Source organism: Atractosteus spatula, chromosome 24, assembly GCF_055471065.1.
Source record: "Atractosteus spatula isolate fAtrSpa1 chromosome 24, fAtrSpa1.hap1, whole genome shotgun sequence".
NCBI classification, from domain to species: Eukaryota; Metazoa; Chordata; class Actinopteri; order Semionotiformes; family Lepisosteidae; genus Atractosteus; species Atractosteus spatula.
Genome location: NC_142729.1, coordinates 8,708,843 through 8,727,282, shown reverse-complemented (window position 1 = coordinate 8,727,282; position 18,440 = coordinate 8,708,843). Strand labels below are relative to the sequence as shown.

At 37.6% G+C, this 18,440-nt stretch overlaps 1 protein-coding gene across 1 annotated transcript; it reads right to left on the bottom strand.

Annotated features, from left to right (window-relative positions):
- Positions 1-733: 733 nt before the first annotated feature.
- On the bottom strand, positions 734-18,240 carry LOC148815858 (cytosolic phospholipase A2 gamma-like). The gene is made up of 13 exons (XM_088904717.1): positions 18,134-18,240; positions 17,608-17,806; positions 15,316-15,427; positions 14,523-14,663; positions 13,880-13,933; positions 10,750-10,821; positions 9,313-9,426; positions 9,061-9,180; positions 8,169-8,216; positions 6,312-6,416; positions 5,291-5,445; positions 4,452-4,617; positions 734-912 (listed from the first exon to the last, which is right to left on the bottom strand). Exons 1-13 carry the CDS (start codon positions 18,223-18,225, stop codon positions 734-736), a joined length of 1,557 nt encoding a protein of 518 aa, XP_088760843.1. The 5' UTR covers positions 18,226-18,240.
- Between the last annotated feature and the right edge of the window lie 200 nt (positions 18,241-18,440).

Below are 18,440 nucleotides of genomic sequence, written 5' to 3'. Positions count from 1 at the left end.
GTTCCAGCCTGAGCTCGCAGTAACATGGTGAGTTAAATAATGAAACTCATTAAGTATATTACTTTTAACTTGTCTCTGAGGTGTTTCTGAAGTCACTGCATTGAATTAAATGTAAAAAAAAACATAAGCAACATCCTGCATATGTCTGAAGGATAAAATAATGAGGTTAATTGTTTATTTGACTGTTTAGATTAGAAACAAAAAGAGGAACAGCCAGGACCTTCCTCCAGCGCAGGTCCACTTACCTTAGGTGAGTTAAAACTGTTTCTTTGATTTTTCTTATAAAAATCTGAACTTTTTTTTTTAAACTGTGGTTTGACACTGCACAGCAGAGACTCTGAAAGCGATAGCGATTAAAAATGAATCAAAAGTTTTAAAATATTGATCATATGGCATTGTCTTAAAAACACTGGCCTGAAATTATTAAAGAAATAAAGGAGATTAAATTATTCTCAATCACTATAATGCAGACTTACAGATGGAATCACTTTTAACCTGCTTTACAAGGGAATAAACTGTCCATTATACTACACTATATTGCAATTGCTGAAGCACCATTTGCTTTGTTCTGACAGTGTTGTATTTATTGCTGGAAAAAGTATAAAAATCTTAAAAAATTGAGTGATTGACCAGTTAGGACACAAAACAAACAGTGAACACCCCCAGCCCCTCGGCTCCTCTATACTACTAACTCAAGTGAATCACTGAACTCTTCTGTTGTCATATTTTGATTCTACTGATGTTTCTTTTTCCTTTTTGCATCCACAGCATTTTGAATCTCAGCGACGATCTTATTTCTATTGATCTCAACATTCTTCTTAGCTGCTTTCAGGAGATCCTGAAGCTCATTTTCACTGTAGGACATTTTGCGAGTTTTGTAGGTGTTCCTCATCGCTTCAATCTTTTCTTCACCTGAGGGAAGAATGATGATGGTCAGTGGAAGGATGTTGGATTTTGACCCAGAATTTAAGAATAGACCTCACTGGCCTGTTGTGCTCATTGTTATTGTGACCAATTTCAGAAGAATTTGAGTCCATCAGAAGGTTAGTTCTGACAAGTTCGTTTCCCTGCTTCTCCAGCTCTGTGGCTGCTCCCCTTTAAGGTCTACCTGAAAGTAAACCTTAACCTTGTTTTACTTTGTCATTTATTGTCCATGGTTATTTAATCAGCTTGTTTCTTGTTAGTTATCATTCAGAAAGATACCAAAGTACTTTATATTAGTACTGTAGGTGGAGATGCTGTTTATCCACCAGTGAACTGCTCACCTGAAGCAGCCATTCTGACCAGCAGCAGATCTAGAGAAATACTGACAGCACTTCACCTGGTAATCCCTTAACGAACAAATAATTTTCAATAGCACAAATCATTCAGGATTAAATTGTTGTTATTATTATTATTATTATTATTATTATTATTATTATTATTATTATTATTACTACCACTGGACATAAAAACTACTAAAAGGGTCCCAATCAATCATTTTTTTTCAAAGTGTTACTCTATGCGATTCTCCAGAAAACAGATTTTAGCATTTTTAAAACATTCCATTTGTTCACCTATTACTAGAAAGCCAATTATTCCTGGTAAGGGCTAAAGGTATATCAACCCAGGAATCACAGGGTGCAAGACAGGACAGCATCCAGGTGGGGGACTCAGCTACATTGCAGGTCTTGTTTTCTCTGAAGTCTGTTTCTATATATGAATGTACATTTCTGGGATGAGTCTGACAGAAAACTAAGAAAACAGATGCCACAAAATACAGAAAATATTGAGCATATCTAAACATTGCATGAATTATTAAAGTCTAGACTCTGTAAAGCTGTTCCTAAAACAATGGGAGGTTATTAAGACAAAATCAAAGATTTGGGTTTCATACTGCATGAGTGGCTTTTGTTGTATTAATGTTGTGAAATACTGTACAACACAATATTGGTGAAGACATTAAGGAACATGGTAATGCTGTATTATTTTTTTTGCTTATAAATGTTTGACTCTTAGAGTAGTGTTCTGTTCAAAGCTGTGCCCTGGGAATTTTGCGTTGTGTTATTGTATTGCATGTCTCTGATAAGTGGCAAGTTTGGGGTAGTCTCAAAAGACTTAGTGCTTCCTGTTTGATTAGACCAGAGCATATGGGGATAGATAGGAGGGCTGATGGCCTGGAGTTTTGGTGAAACAGGAGGAGGTTGCCTGAGAGCCTGCAGAGAATGATCTCTGATACACTGGGTTTAAAATTACTCTGTGTGTCAGCACATAATAGTTCTTCAGTCATTTCAAAGAAATTTGGGCAGCATTGCTGTTTGAAAGCATATTAAAGTCATGGAACACCTTGTAGTATTAATTCAGTTGTCAAAATGAAGAAGAAAATATTTGTCAATTAGCTATTGTTCATTTCAGTGAATGATGAAAAACAGAACTACAGTAAGTAGTACCCATGGGAGTCCTGATTCTTAGCAGAAACCTACAATAGTCATCTTACGGCAGAGGCTCTTTTTCCTTGGGGACTTAACCAGGAAGTGAAACCCAAAAGGCTGGATGTTGTTCGTTTAGCTGTATAATTACTGAGGCAGCCACTCAGATTGCACATCAAAACTCAATACTGCAGTAAAATGACTCTGTCATAATGCTACATAATGATACATCACACAGCTCAGAGAATTTTCATTGGTCAGAGAAATATGATAGATGGCACTTGTGGTAGATTGATTATTTTTTATAAAAGGTAGCACACTTTTTATTTTCATCTACTTGTACCACTACCAAGGAAATATATTTTCAGCTACCAACATTTCCCTGTAGTAAGGCTTTAGTTATGATTCCATATTAATATTCCATTTTAAGAGGATTTAAAGGCATACTGTAGGACAACAGAATATATTGAGCTAATGTTTTTATTAACATCTAACACACCACTTATTGATCTATCTTGGCCAGTGAAGATTCTTTTGGCAGGATGATTCAACTTCTTGAATCACACTGCTACATGGTGCAGCCAGCTTTCCATGAGAATGAGTTCTGATGCACATTTTGAATGGCTGTATAGTTTCCCAAAAAAATATTCATGCCAGTGAAGCAATGTACAGTAACTGAAAATGTATCCATTCATCCAGTTTCCAACCATCCTATCTACCACAGGGTTGTGGGGTAGCTCGTCCCAGCAAGCAACAAGCTCAAGGCAGGAGACACAAAGACTCTTGCTTTGAGACGTAAAACCGAGGTCCTGACTCTCTGTGGTCACTAAAAATCTCAGGGCGTTTCTCGAAAAGAGTAGGGGTGTAACCCCGGCATCCTGGCCAAAAATTTCCCATTGGCCCTCACCAATCATGGCCTCCTAATAATCCACATCTATGAATTGGCTACATTACTCTGCTCTCCTCCCCACTGAGAGCTGATGTGTGGTGAGCGTTCTGCTGCACTATGGCTGCCGTCGCATCATCCAGGTGGATGCTGCACATTGGTGGTGGTGGAGGGGAGTCCCCATTACCTGTAAAGCGCTTTGAGTGGAATGTCCAGAAAAGCGCTATATAAGTGTAAGCAATTATTATTATTATTATTATTATCAATCGTATGAAATCATGTAAGAATCACGTTTTGCATTGCAACAGTGAAAGTACAAACGTTTGCATTATGATGTAATAGCCTGATATGATTTTTGCTTTCTGTGATCATTTTCAGATTTACACTACTATATGTTTTCTTTGGTCTTCACACAATGGGGTCTCTCTGCTGAACTCAACATTCAATCTACTCAGTACTTCAGCACATTCCATCCATTTATGACTACTGCAATGAAGTAAAAAAAGTACAATCCATCTATCTTCAAACTGTTTTTTTTCCAATTCAGGGTAACAGGAGAACCAGAGTCCCTGTAACCCTATCCTAGCAAACAACAGACACAACGTGGGGTACACCCTGGATGGGTGTCACAGGGCAGACACACACTTACCTGTACACTTAGGGCCAGTTTTCACTGAAGCCAGTGAACCTACCACTATGTCTTTGGACTGTGGGAGGAATCTCCACACAGATAGCACTCCAGGTCTGGAAGTAAAGAGGGTGCCAGTACTACAAGGCAGCAATGCCACCATGTGCCACCATGTTGCAAAACTTAATATTCCAAAGACTAACGAATTAGACTAAAACTTCATTTAACTGCATGACTGAAATGTGACTGAAACTAATTCAGTTTGTTGGCTAAAAGTACTGTAAGTGAACTTTAGTTAATTTTTAGTTGACCAAACCAAAATTACAAGTATGGCTAAAATACAATTATATCTAATAGACATTTTATTCAACTTAAGTAAGGCATTAGATATATCAAATATTAATAATCAAATTAACACTGGGTTGCCTTGCAACCATAAGTCTTGTCTTTCACCAACCAGTGGTGAATTTCTCACAGCAGTGACATGAATCCTGTAGCTGAAATCTAAAATGCCTGCTGGTTCACTTGCCTCCACAGTTGTCCTTGTTGAAGAGAGGGAAGTGCATGACAGTGGGGGTGTTTTCACCCTTGAAGATGTAGACGCTTGATGGACAGCTCTTCTCCTCACTCATTGCTGGAATGGGTGGGAAGGGAATTTTGTTCTTTTCACAGTATTGAGCTGCCTCGGTGACAGTCTGAAAGGAAGAAAAAACACAGAGACTGTCCACCCTCACTGTCATCAACTGATCAGTCATTTGGTCATTACATTGTAATAAAATGAAAAAATAAACAATTGCAGAAAAACAAAAGCATAGCTAATTTTTTTTATCCAGGCAAACTGTGGATTTATTATTTGGTTATAAGAAACTACAGTTTGAGTGCACAGACTGAATATCCAATAACTTTATTTATTATTAGGAATATTAATATTATTATTCTGTTCCTATAGTATTCTATTCTATTCCTATTATTAATAGGAAAGCCCTTTGCATAACTAACCTGATTTAAACTAGAAAAAATATGGGCAAATTATACACTTATGGATCTTTAATCCAGAAAGTAAAATTAAGAGGCACTGATGTTTAAATGTGTACTGTACCTGGTGAAACCTTAGAGATACAGTAGGTACAGTACTTCAGCATCTTCACAGAAACCCAGAATTAGGCCAATATTTGGCTACCAGCTTGTCGAAGGCCAGCTTTATGGTAGAGCAGTTTGAAATAGAAATCTGACATTGGCACACCTACACTGTAACTGAGGGAATAATCACCTAGACTACAGGAGCTCCTACTACAGCCTGAGCCTGGGCCACTGAAGTGTGAACTCAAGACAGCAGAACTTGACGTCACCTAGTATGATGTACTTTACCATGAATGGGTCTCCATCGCTGAAATCAAAGGACAGAATGAGCTGCACTCCCCTGTCTCTCCTCAGGACCAGTGGGTAGGCACTGTTGATGGACAGACCAGCATCTATGAGGTAGATTTTGTCCTCACTGACCAGCTTGCTGGGGAGGCTGTTATCTAGGGATTGTGTAAACACAAGAGAAAGAGTTCAGAGGTGTATTCAGGAAATGGCAAGAAGCCACTGTACTAGGAACTGTTCTAGGAGATCTGATCTTATGACACAGCAAATCCATGAAATCCATGGATTCACAGTTTAAAAATTGAAAAAGGTGGCTAACAGCAATATTTTAAGAAATAAAAGTCAGTGTTACAGGTTGGTCTTAAACTTTTACAAGTTCATCCTGCTATGGTTCTCCAATTTTTTAAGTTCTGTGAAATTGCTTTGCTCTTTGAGTTATTTTTTATATACCATTCCAATGTGTAATGTAAGTGTTTCCTTGATTAATTTTTAAGGTTCAGTTCAGTATCAGAATGACAGTAGTCCTGGATAAAGGCACCATCTTACTAGGTTCTCATAATTCACCACAATAAGCATAATGCTGTATTGTGTTATGGGATACAATACTAAAATTCAGCATATTCAGATTATTACATCATCACTTCAAGATTTCAGCTGCTGGCTCACATACAAATGGGAAGAATAAAGACCTGTGGACAAGCTTTTTTAACTTGTCCATCTCTCAGGGACATTCACTAATTTGTTATAGTGCTTTACAAGAGAGTTTGTGCTGATGGGAGGTGTGGGGTGTCTCTCTGTGAGGTGCCTTGCAGGTCAAGTCAAATGAGGACCCAGACCAGCTAAATCCATCTAACTTTATGGGTGTTTGGCCAGTTGTCTGCAGCTACTTGGGGAAAGCACAGTTACAGCTGGCCTAGTCCTGAACAGCTGACTAGTAGATTGGAGACCTGTTTCAGTGTTGGAACCAGTCCTAAGCACTGTTACAAGTTATTTTCTGTGCAGCTGCACTATATTGGAGTCTCACCTGTGTTGGGGTATTCATGCAGGAAGTTGTACTTGGTTCCCCACATCCAGCAGCTAAATATTTTTAAAAGCTTGTAGGGAATGATGAATGGGCACACAGCAAAAGCTGAAAAAATAGATAAACATGACCTGTTGTTTCTGGGCAGGAAAAGTTCAAACATTTTCAAGCATGTAAGACTGGTACAATCCAGTAGACAATATGATTCTATTGAGCAATTACTATTCCCAAAGATTACATTCTTGGACAGAGTTCTTGTATTAACTGGATTCTTTTGGTGTTGACATTATAGCCATATTTTGCTGTTATGGTACAGTAGGTTCATCTAACCAAGAGGAACAATGACCTTTAACCTTCAGTCATTTCTTTTCTGGACAAAAAACACAGGATTCACCATTTAAGGTAATTTAATGTGTATATTTTACCTCTCAAAATGCCACATAGGCATAAATTAAAATCAACATGATGGCACTCTATCTTGCTGTTTAAACATGTTGTTTACAGTAATTGCCATTGTGCCAAATAAATATCATCAGAACATTATTGCCAGCCTGATCCTCTAAATATAGTGATGCACACTGACGAAATTCCATTACACTTTAGTTTAGACATGATAAAATGTCCAGTGGAAATACTGTACTTGTCAGAACTCAGTCCTTCAATTCTGTATCAGTGGCTGCTAGAAAAAGAGGAGGAAGGAATAAAATTGTTGTTTTTTTATTCTGGAAATGCATTTAAGACACCAATTGAAAAATTTAGCCAAGTTAAAAATCCAGTATTTTAATCCAAACTAATTCACTGAGATGCTATCGTCACTTTGAAAGTCACTACAGAAGGTCTGTGTGTGCATACAGAACAGTTTTCTCCAAAAGTACTCATACCCTTGATACAATGTAACTGAAAGTTGATTTAGCAAAAATGCAAGTGAACAGTCAGTATTTGTTGCACAAATCAAATTCAAAATTTTCATGTTTAGTTATTCGATTTAACAAATTAATGTACCAAATTAATGAATTTGTTTTCATGATTACAATTTGTAGCCAGCTGTACACACCACACTGTATGTGCCAACACATGAACAATGAGCTAGGGTTTTCACAAAATAACTAAACAGGCTGACCCAGAAGTGTTTGTTGGAGACTGAAATCAGTGAAGACTAAGAAGCAAGCTTAGACAAGCAAGATTTAAACAAACAAACTAGAGATTTTCTGAAATGAACGACACTACAAAAGATTGCTGCTCTGGAATCAGACCAGATAAGATCAACCAGATACACTCCAAGGCTTATACGAATGTCCTGCACTGATATACTAAAGGACATGGCCTTATGTCATCTTGAGAAGAGACAACTGTGAAGAAACCTGATACTCCAAAGCCCTCAAAGGCTTTCCTTCAAAGAACTAGCCCAGTATTTGTCTGCAGAATCAATAGTGAAAACCCAGTTGTATTTGTGTCAGTGGCATTTGTGTTCCTTTCCTCCTTCTCTGGATTCATGAAACTATATGCTATTTATCTATCAATCTGTATAGGTGGGCCCAATGACTTCTACTGTCTTATAACTATTTTTATATGACACTAAGAGCAATCAATTCGATATCAACTGCCCCAGTCTCTCTCTGTGCTTCTGTATCTGTTGTGTTTCCCCCCCAGAAATAATTCATGTATTAATTATCCATAATCTACAGTATTATGGTATTATAACCATAGTTATACTGTAGTATTGATTAGTTTGATTAGTATGTATGTAGTATGATTGTGTTTGGCTGGCTAGTGCTTCAGGTGTGTAAAAGCTATCATGTGAAGTGAGGGGTGCCTGTACATCTAAATCATAGAACTGTATATTTTCCAAAACCTACTTACCTGCATTCTCTGTTGCTTGCGTAGTGACCATGAGCTGTTCATTTTCTTCTGAAATGAACGTGAAACCAAACATTAAATTAGAAATGCAAGTATTTTTAAAGGCTGCCAAACAAATTCCACTTGTATTAAATTATGTGGGCATCTGATGTAGCAGCGAGATTGTTACGAAGTCTGTATTAGTGGTAAAATAGTACTTTAAAAGACCAGAATATATTTCTATGAAATTCAACAGTTAAGCAATGTAGTAACTTGAATTTTAGAGCACAAAGAAGTACCATGTTTAGTATTGTTTCTGCATTTATTTGATTCTCACAAGAATGTAAGCATAAAAATTCAAACCACCACTACCTGTTGTCATCATATTTGTGAATTTTGTTTCCTTTCTTCTTCATAGAGGCAAGATAGTGACAAGTTCCTTACGTGTGACTTCTGACACTCAGCAGACAGTGAGAAGGGCTGCTGTGTACTGAATCATATGCTAGAGAACCCATTGCTGTCTTTACACAAGTGAAAATAGACCAATTGTCTACAATAGGAAATGTTAAAATAATGAAATAAGAACTTATTTTAAATAATTAAGAATTCAGTAGAAATTAAAATGTATTACTGTATAGGAATTGGAAGGGAATGTTTTTTTTATTTTTACACAGTTTTGTTTGATGTGAAGCAATTTTTTTTGTCTTCTGGTAACAGCTTCCAGGCTTGTTCTATTTCATGATTCAGTTGATTTTTCTGTTGGTGGAGGTTTGGTAAGTGCTGCTGATGCTTTATGGATGCAGTGTTAAAGGGTTTTTGTCATAACTTATGAGCAATCTCTGTAAAACATTCTGATTGCCAGATTCTTACAGCATCACTAACTCTCTTATTTCAGGTGAATAAGAGACACACTTGCCTTCAAAATGGTAAAAGACAGCTTCAGAAAGAGCTGATATCATTCTTTGCTGGATGTCCTTGCCGACGATGTCCCATGTATCATACATCAGTGAGACCAACTCGTGTATCACCTTTTCATCTGGTGGACAGAAAAAACAGAATAAAAGAGTCTCACACATGGTAGGAGGCAGATGGGGGGAAAAGTTTCCTTTCAGTTGTAACCCTTATTGCATTCTGAAGTCATGGTAATTCACATGTAAGAGAAGCATACCTTTGACACTGTTCTTCATAGAGTCGAGGATGTGTTTGCAGTCTTTGCCACAGAGGAAGTTCCGATGGAGGTCAAGCAGCCAAAAGATCATAGCACTCTTTTCACATTCATCACCTGTGAATTAGACCCACACTTCGAGTACAAGTTTAGAAAGAAATCAGATATGGAAACATTTTGTTTCCCTTACTGGAAAGCTAAAGAGTGAATAGCTATAAAAAGGGGCAGTGTGCTATATGAATCCTGCATCTAGGCCTAATTCAATAGCTAATAATGTAAAGCATAAGCAATATAATAGAAAATTAATACATTAATAAATCTGTCAGTTCACTATTGAAGTTTATAATTCAGATTTGCCATTAACTCAGCCAAGCAGGAGCCTGTGTACAGTAGGCAGGCTGAAATTGTCACTTCAAGAGAACTACAGTCCTAACAGGGATACTCCCAAACACAACAGAAAAGTTCTAAACTAAATTAGCCTTGAAATGGAAAAATAACTGCAAAAAGTTTGGAACAGGTAAGGGTCTGGAAGTTATGAAGTACAGACATATCCCAGAGAAAAGATTATATTAATGTGTTCACAGATATACTGGGGTGTTTAGAGAATACCAGGCCTCTACGAACCCCTACATTGGCTTATTTTCCAGTAGAGTGCTTTCTAAAAAAGATCAAACCTGCCTTTTCTAAAAAAAGTTTCAGCTAAAGAACTGTGGTAACTGTGGAAACTTGTAAGTTGCTAGTTGACAGACAGTGAAAGCTACTTGAGCTCTTTGGGTACTGTAAGTTATCATGTTGGCCCCAGTTGGTCAGAGGAAAGAAAACACAGCAAATTATTCTAAATACCCCACATATCACCACATCACCAAATGCATTTTCTACACTCTAGGACTGCAGAAAGAGAACAGAGCCCCAATGTTCTACGGCTGTGATGCAGAATAGCCTTAATAATATATTTCAGTCATAGACTGTTATTCTTCCTAGTCTAACAATGTACTGTGATTATAGGGTCTTGTTCTCCAAACTAGCAGGTTTGATCAGTAGCTGATCCAGCTGTGAAGACCTCAGGCAATGTGGGAGCTCAGTGCAGATAAGAAAAACAGAGAAAAGGGAACACTGAATGAGAACTTAGAACTCATCTCCTGATCAGTGATTGAGTGAACCTTAGCTTGAACAAGATACAGTCAACGTGGGATTGCCTGGATCTGACAGTGGGGGATGTACAGAGTCTTCAGGTGTGATATTTCTTGTACCAGTCTTGGCATTCAGTCATTACTGACTCATATTGTCACCTTTAAGACAGGCCAGAGTGGGAGCACCCACTTGGAAGTCTTGGCTTGAAAGACAGTTACCCGGAAATGGATTATTGTGGGTATATTAAGACTACCCCTAAACTCTCAAATCAACACTGAGTGCATGTGACTCAACTAGATTTACTGTTACCTAAATGGAGGTCTTCCTCATCTTCCTCCACATCATTGTAAAAAGAGAACACATCTTCAGAGGAGGGTCTCCCTGTGAACAGAAGAGAGGGCCAGTTATTCTGTGGTTTAATTCTGACAGAGATACCTTCTGATTTATTGATAACCCACTGTGAGTTTATTTCCAAATGTGGTCATATGAGGTTTTCATACCAATATGCTTATGACAAAGAATTAACAGAGAAATGCAAAAATGCAAAACAGAGAAATGCAAAACAAAGGGGATATTCATGTGGACACTGCATTAAACTTCAAAACCAACGTTCTGGCACAGAATTCAAGCCAGATAAAGTCAAGGTCTCAGAACCTGTATGGCTGAAACATAAAACCACAGTGCATGATGTTACAGACTACCAAATTCAGAAAAGGATTATACTTCTACTGGATATTGTTGGAGATTAGACCTCTCCTCATGCAGATTTGGAAAAACAGTAGGAATGTCAGAAGCTGACCCTGGGATGGTAGACATGCTTAATGACTACTTCCTTACTTAGAGCAGATACTTGATTAATTGTGTATTTTCAAAGAAGTTAGGACAGAGTGAGAAAACAGGATGAGAAAATCATTAAAGAAAAATGATCATAATCTGGTGTTGTCCTTAAGTGTTATATGCCTTGGAATTATACAGGTAGATTCCAGATTAAAGTTCCATTTCAATAAAGCAGACACTGAAGGAAAAAGAGTTGAAGAGAAGCAGAATGGAGCAGGATAGGCATGGAACCGGTGCAGAAAGGATGAAAACAGTTTAAAGATAGATCATCCTAAGAGGGAGTTAATCAAAGCCTAGAAAACAGTAACTTAAATAGTTTAATAAATTTGTTAAGTGAAATATAAGGAAAAACCATGGATAAATAAGTTTTGTTTTACAGTTTTACAACAACAAAGGACCTGTGAAGGATGGAGTAAAATCAGAGTGAGACATGGAAAACCTTTAAATAAGGAAAAAGAAATAACTCATGTGTTAAATGAATATTTCACTCTGGTGTTTAGAAAGGAAGAAATAAACTCTATGCCTCAGGAAGAACTAAGTTCTGTATTAATTAGTATTAGTATTAGTGCAGAGCTATTACAGATACTAGATATATAAAGGAGGCCTAAAGAGTTCAAGGCTTTCTGTTACACCTTGGTCCCTTATGCTTCCCCTGAATCCAGTGAGCACTGTGTTCAATTTCAACAGTGTGTCTCAGTACGATCATGGAAGAGCTTGCAGTGTGAAAAGAGGCAGATATTGTAGATCTGAGTCAGGACTGCCCTGTTCTTGCTGCTGGTGGAAGAAAAATCCATAATTACAAAGCCTTCAACAGAGAGATTAATCACATCTTTAAAAGGTGAAACCCTGGAACCATGTTATTGAAGCTGTAGGTGTGGCTTCATTCACTAAACGGATCCAATTTCAGCATCCAATTGGGCCACATAGAGTAGTTCAAATACCCTCCTATCAATAATCAACTTTATAGTAATTTTATGTAATGGAGAAGCAAATTAACAATTTCAGTTCCTATCAGGTGAAGAACAAAAATAAAAAGAATTAAGTGATGATTTATAAATTAAATTGAATAGATCTTTCAAATATATTGTAAATGCACAATACATACAGAAACTGGTCACAGATCTGTAAGAGATTTCCCACATTTATGTATTTTATTAAAACATTTCTATGACACAACGCCCTTTAATGTTTTGTTAATGTTGGGTTCATTGCAAGATAATTTCCACTTTGAAATACAATTGTCCATGAAAATTTCTCAAACAAACAAAGGAGCCACTAACAACCAGAGGAATCAAATTATTGGGTCAATTATTGTCAGTTAGGAAGAAATGGTGTAGTGGGATAAACAATGACAAAATTGATCCCTCTGAGTGAGAAGAAACTATATTCTAATTTCTAATTTTAATTGATTCACCACCATTTCATTATTGATTCTTTCAAGCAACTCTAGTGTTGCACATAATCACACCTGTTTCAATGTGTAAAAGGTTGTGTACCTCCAGTAAGAAGACACCAGTTTTTGTGGAAAAGAAAATCAGAAAATATTCTTACCTCCAGAATTCTGGTGCAGGTTTCCATGTAATTTCATATTTCTTTTACGATGGAAAAATTTGTATATCATTTCTGAAATGAAAAGAGTTTAAATCAGAACAATGGCTACATGTATGTTTCAGAAAAAAAAAGGAATTGACAAATGTTTTAATTTTCTAACTACCAAGTCTTGAACCATATACAGTATGACTCAGCTCTGTGGACTCAGTTCCTGTATTGTTTGAGACAAGACACAGTTAATTAATTTCTGAAGCTTTACCCTGACATTCTGGAGTTGATTTACTATAATTTACAGTGTACTATTATAGTCTTGCTACATTGAGCATTTCAAAGTCAAAGTTCAACCTGGATCATTTCAGACAACTGTGCTTTTCATTGCACTTCATGAAGAAAGTTTAGGCTTTTATACTGAAATATATATTTATAAAAAATAGACAACCCAACCAAATAAAACAGCCTCCAATTAAAACACAAGATCTAACTCTATAGCGTAGATATTGCCAGTTTACAACACGTCAGTGTCATCTGCCATCTGTGACCAGGAATTCCTTGAGCAGTACTGGAAAATCAGTAGAGATACTGTACCAAAGGACTAGGTAAATTCCCACTTACTATAACACCAGCCTACACAAACACCTGATCTCATCTGCCATCAGAAGCTAAGCAGTCAGCTCTGGTGAGTAATGTGGATGGTACACTAGGTGAATTTACAGTACCAGGGCATCTTTAGTTTTCTCTGCAGTACTGATCCATCTGGAATCCACCATGTGTCTGGCTTCTTTCAGGAAAAAGCTGGATCCTTGGGTGAAATACTGTACTTACTTCCAAAAAGGCAAGAGGGGCCAGGTACTCGCCCTCTGGTTTGTAACTGTTCGTGTGCTCTTAATTGAGAGCAGCACCACTCCTCCTGCCACACCCTGTTTCCCCTAGGTTGCTACAAGGGCTGTAGTAGTGTGTCAGCCTTACCAATATGTGAAAAGTACAAATTAGGTGGTCAAAAATTAAAAATAATACTGAATTCTGTTTAAAAAGTGCACAAAAGTTAAAATACCTAAAATAAACTTCTCGTTCTCCCTCATATCGCCTATGGCACTTCCAAACAGTCCTGAAGAAACACAGAAGAGTATGAATTGAACAGAAAAGCTGGTTCAGTGTTGAACTAAACTACAGTATGAACTACAGTGAGTCCTTCTTCATCCCACAGGGACCCCTGCAATCTCCCAGGGTCACCAGTTATTTGATTATCTTTTGTAAGGCTTTTTCACACTTCTCATTATTATTAGCTGTTTACTTATTCATTTATTAATTACTAAGTAATTGTAAAGTATTAAACATTCCTATTATTTCCTCTCCTAACACATCAGTCTGCTTCAAATCAATAAGTGATGAGACAAAAATAATGAATAATCGATTAATCACTGGATTTCCGCTTGGTCATGCAACAGAAAAGGTCAAGAAATGATTTCAAGTATATTAAAAACTTACTCTTTCACCTATTAATTTTTTCTGCATTCCTTAAAGGAGAATAACCTTGATGACATACAATTTTAAATAATATTGTTCATATTAGCTTTAACTATTAATATATTGTTAGATTACACAGATATTATATACTGGCCATCCTGAAAAAATAACATTCTAAAAATAGAAGACGTACAAAACTGCTATGAGTTTCTAAAAGAAGGGACATAGACCTTGCAAGTATAGCATGCCCATCTCATCTTTGTGTTTTATCTTGTTTCCTCCACGGAATTGACTCCCTAGGGCACTGGTGTCTACGAAGGCTCCATACTCAGGGTATCCTGCTTCATGACGGGTTATTTCAAACCACGTCCCTGCAAGGGGAGAGATGGGGAGGAAAGGAAGACAGAGAAACAGAATTCAAGAATCTTAAATAAATCAAGAAGAGCACATTGCCAGCCAACAACTTCCACTGCAATATTATCACTTTATGTAAATTACCTCGCTGCTCCTATCACTGATTTAAGAAGCTGCACGGTGTTTGGTTTCTAATGTCAAACACCCACCATCTTCTCAAGCACAAGAACTGCTTATTTTACTGTTGCTGCTTCTGAAGCACTTGCTACTAACACCACTACAGCTGCCCTGGGTGCAGCATTGTGGACGATTGTGGTTTGGGTTCAGATCCCTGTCGAGACACAGTAGCTGTGCTTTTAAGCAAGGAAATTTACTCAGCTTGCTTGAGCAAGATGCCCTGATTAGTGCAAGATGTAAGGGATAAATGATGTTGAACGTAATTTAATTTAGCTGTTACTTCATTCTGCTTCATGCTGCAGCTGTTGATACTTTTACAACTGCTGGTAGTGCTACTACTGCCATTGCTTTGAGAGATACTGCTGTTGTTGCTACGAGCATTAATATGTAATATTATATATTACAAGAATTCCCTAGAATATTTTTTAAGCCAATTCATCCCTATAATGTTGGCCTATAGAGCAAATACAGTATATGAAGTGGGAGTCTTGCCTTTGTTGTATTTTTCCTTGTCATCCAGCTGTGACTTATTCACTGCAGCATAGATGGGGTAAGGGTTGGTCATTTCTGCATCTTCCTCCTTCGAAAGTTTGCGATCGTCCATCTGGAAAGAACCAAGTGTGTATAAATAACCATCAAAGTCCAGAGAAGAGCCACAGGACACATTCAGTTCTGATGAAAGGCTGAAGGCACAAAGAGGACAAACACAACAGATCTGAATTGAGCGTTTTCTGTATTGTGAGAGATGAGAGGAGACACAAATACTAATATGCAAATGAAGGTGAAGAATGATATGCACAGTGTGAGCTGGATGAGGTGGTCTGTACTGCCACAGAAGCTATGATTGCTGCTGGAAGTGGTGTTTGTTGGACCCTGTGGTCTGTGTGGGTCCAAATGCTCCGGTATAGTGGCGGGGACGCTTTACTGTAGTGGGAGCCGTCTTTCAGATGACACATTAAACCGAGGTCCGGACTCTCTGTGGTCATTAAAGTGAAAAATTGGATTTGGAGTTATCCTGGTGTCCAGGACAAATTTCCCCCCTCAGCCTTTATTGTGGCCTCCAAATTGTCCCCATGTATGATGGTCTGGCACCCCCTCCAGGGTGTACCCTGCCTTGTGCTTGTTGCTTGCCTGGTAGGCTCTGGCTTCCTGTGACACCATAGAGTATAAAAGTGGTTTGGAAAATGATATGACATGATGACATTTGCCTAATACTGTGCTGTGTTTCTGTACTCACCAAATGACAAATACAGCAATTGGTTAGTGTAAAATCACTGCTGCTTCAGTTGCACATGCCTCAATTTGAAAAAAAAGTCTCAAGAAATCTCACGACTTGCATTTTGTGCAATTTTGTATCCAGCCATTCAATATATTTGTGGGGGAGAAAGAGATATGCCTTACAGCATAAAGTTAGGTTACTAACTATCAAATGGTCTATCTGTTTTTGTAACTGTTATAAAATCATTGGTTTATGGGTTAATTGAATCATTCTTGTCTTTCTATTAAAAAATATAATCGTTAATACTTTACAATCCTGCTATTGCTCTGTAAAGTATTCACAAAGCAGTGTAGATTTAAAGAAGGTTTTGTTCTAAAAACAACACAAAAGTAAATGTTGTTTTACACCATTTGTATCACTGAGTATGTAATCGTCTCATTCTGTTCTGCATTGTCACTGAAAGTCCATATTTTAAATTTAAACCAGTTCTCACAGCATGATGCTGCTGGTGTCGGCCTGGATTGAGCACAGATTCAATGAGATGAAGGATGAGGACAGCAAGGTTGAGCACTTGATTGGTCATGTAAAAAATATAAAAAGTACAGTATGTATATATTTTATATTGATATATGTACATAAATATAAAAAGTATAAAAAATGGGTGGTATGAATGGATGGATGTTACAGCTTGAAAAGATTAGTTGTTTGTTAAAATATTAATATTGTTAGCAAATTTACCAGTTTCCTGACAAATACGTGTTTCTAACAAAGACTGAGTTTTGTAATTTCTTTGTAATGGTTGATCTACATTAATGGGATTCAGCATTTCTACCACTATTTCCAACTGTGTAATTTGCAATCTATGTGTGCTAGGGCAACAGATATGAGCATTTTCATGAGAATATCTATATGAGAAACTCAACTTTTTGCTGCTTTTCCATTACAGATTCAGTGAATGATTATCTTTTATGGAAGATGTCTGATATCTTTAAGGGAGCTGGGACTCTCACTTCAAATTCATCTTGAGAGAACCCCTCTCTCTGGATTAGGTCACCTCTTTAAGGTGAAAATGAGTAACACAGAGCTGCAATTTGTCAGTCCAGCTTCCCTCCCAGCTACTGTAAATCACAATTGAGAGTGCAGGTGTTGAACACTGCCAAAGACAGATGCTACACAGAGCTGGGTCACCCTGACGTCTAGTGGCCAGTTAATGTAACTGCTCCCAAAGGTGTACTAAACACCTTCTACTTCATTGTCTCCTGGAGGGCTTTATAGAATCACCATGATTTTTGCTGTTATTGGTATTATTAACACCAATATTTTATTTTTTTCCTATTTATATCTGAACATGAAAATAAATCCTTTGTCACTTGCCATTTGTCCTTTCTCTTCGCAGGCACTTTTGAGAAATCTGACACTATATCTTATGGAAAAAAGGACAAGTTCACAAACCGACACCCAGACAGGGAGAAAGAGACACTGCAGAATGAGACAGAGAGCTTAACTTACATATAACTGGTTACATACTGTACAAACACACATACAAGAAGGACAAGAATGCTGACCTCTTTCACCACCATGTAAACAAATATTGCCGCCCAAATATCTGTACAAGAAAAGTTCTCATCCTCTATTGTCTTCATGATTTTCTGCAAACTTTTTATAATGCTGAATTTTCCATTGTTGAGAGTTTCCACCATTCTTGTCTCCGCATCCTCCACTTGAGAGGACCACTGTTGGTCACGGTACAGAGAGGACATACACCTGCAGTGTTAGACACACAAACACACAGAAAACATTTCACCAGTGTATGCACTGTGCACAGCTGAATTCACAGCCTGAATCCTGAACCTTCTGAATTTGCAGGGTTACAATGCACACCTGACAGATCTATTGCTCTTTCAAATCTTTCAAGCACTTTGAGAAGCCACCTTTAAAGGCGCTTTATAAAATACATTTTTTAATTATTATTATTATTGTTATTATTAATATTATTATTATTATTATTATTATTATTATTATTATAATTCAAAATGGGAACTGAATTCACAGGCTCATAGCTGATCTTGGAGCCCAGTCTCTCAGACTCACCAGGTGGATCCTGACACTCCACACAGGTACATGATGGTGTCCAGCAGGTTCTGAGCCCCCAGCTCAGTTAAAGTCCCCATGAGAGCCACCATGGCACGCAGACCCCCCCCAGAGCCCAGCACAGCAATGGGGGGAACACAGTCCTGATTGAGGAAGAGAGGAGAAGACAGAATCTAACACAGAGGTCATGGAGGCCAGGTCTAGTGACCCAGCGACTTCAGAAACACCATTAATAGTTACTTGGCCTTACAGTATCTTCTTTTCATTTTCCTCTCCTTCTGTCTCAAAGAGGATGGAGCTCTTACTT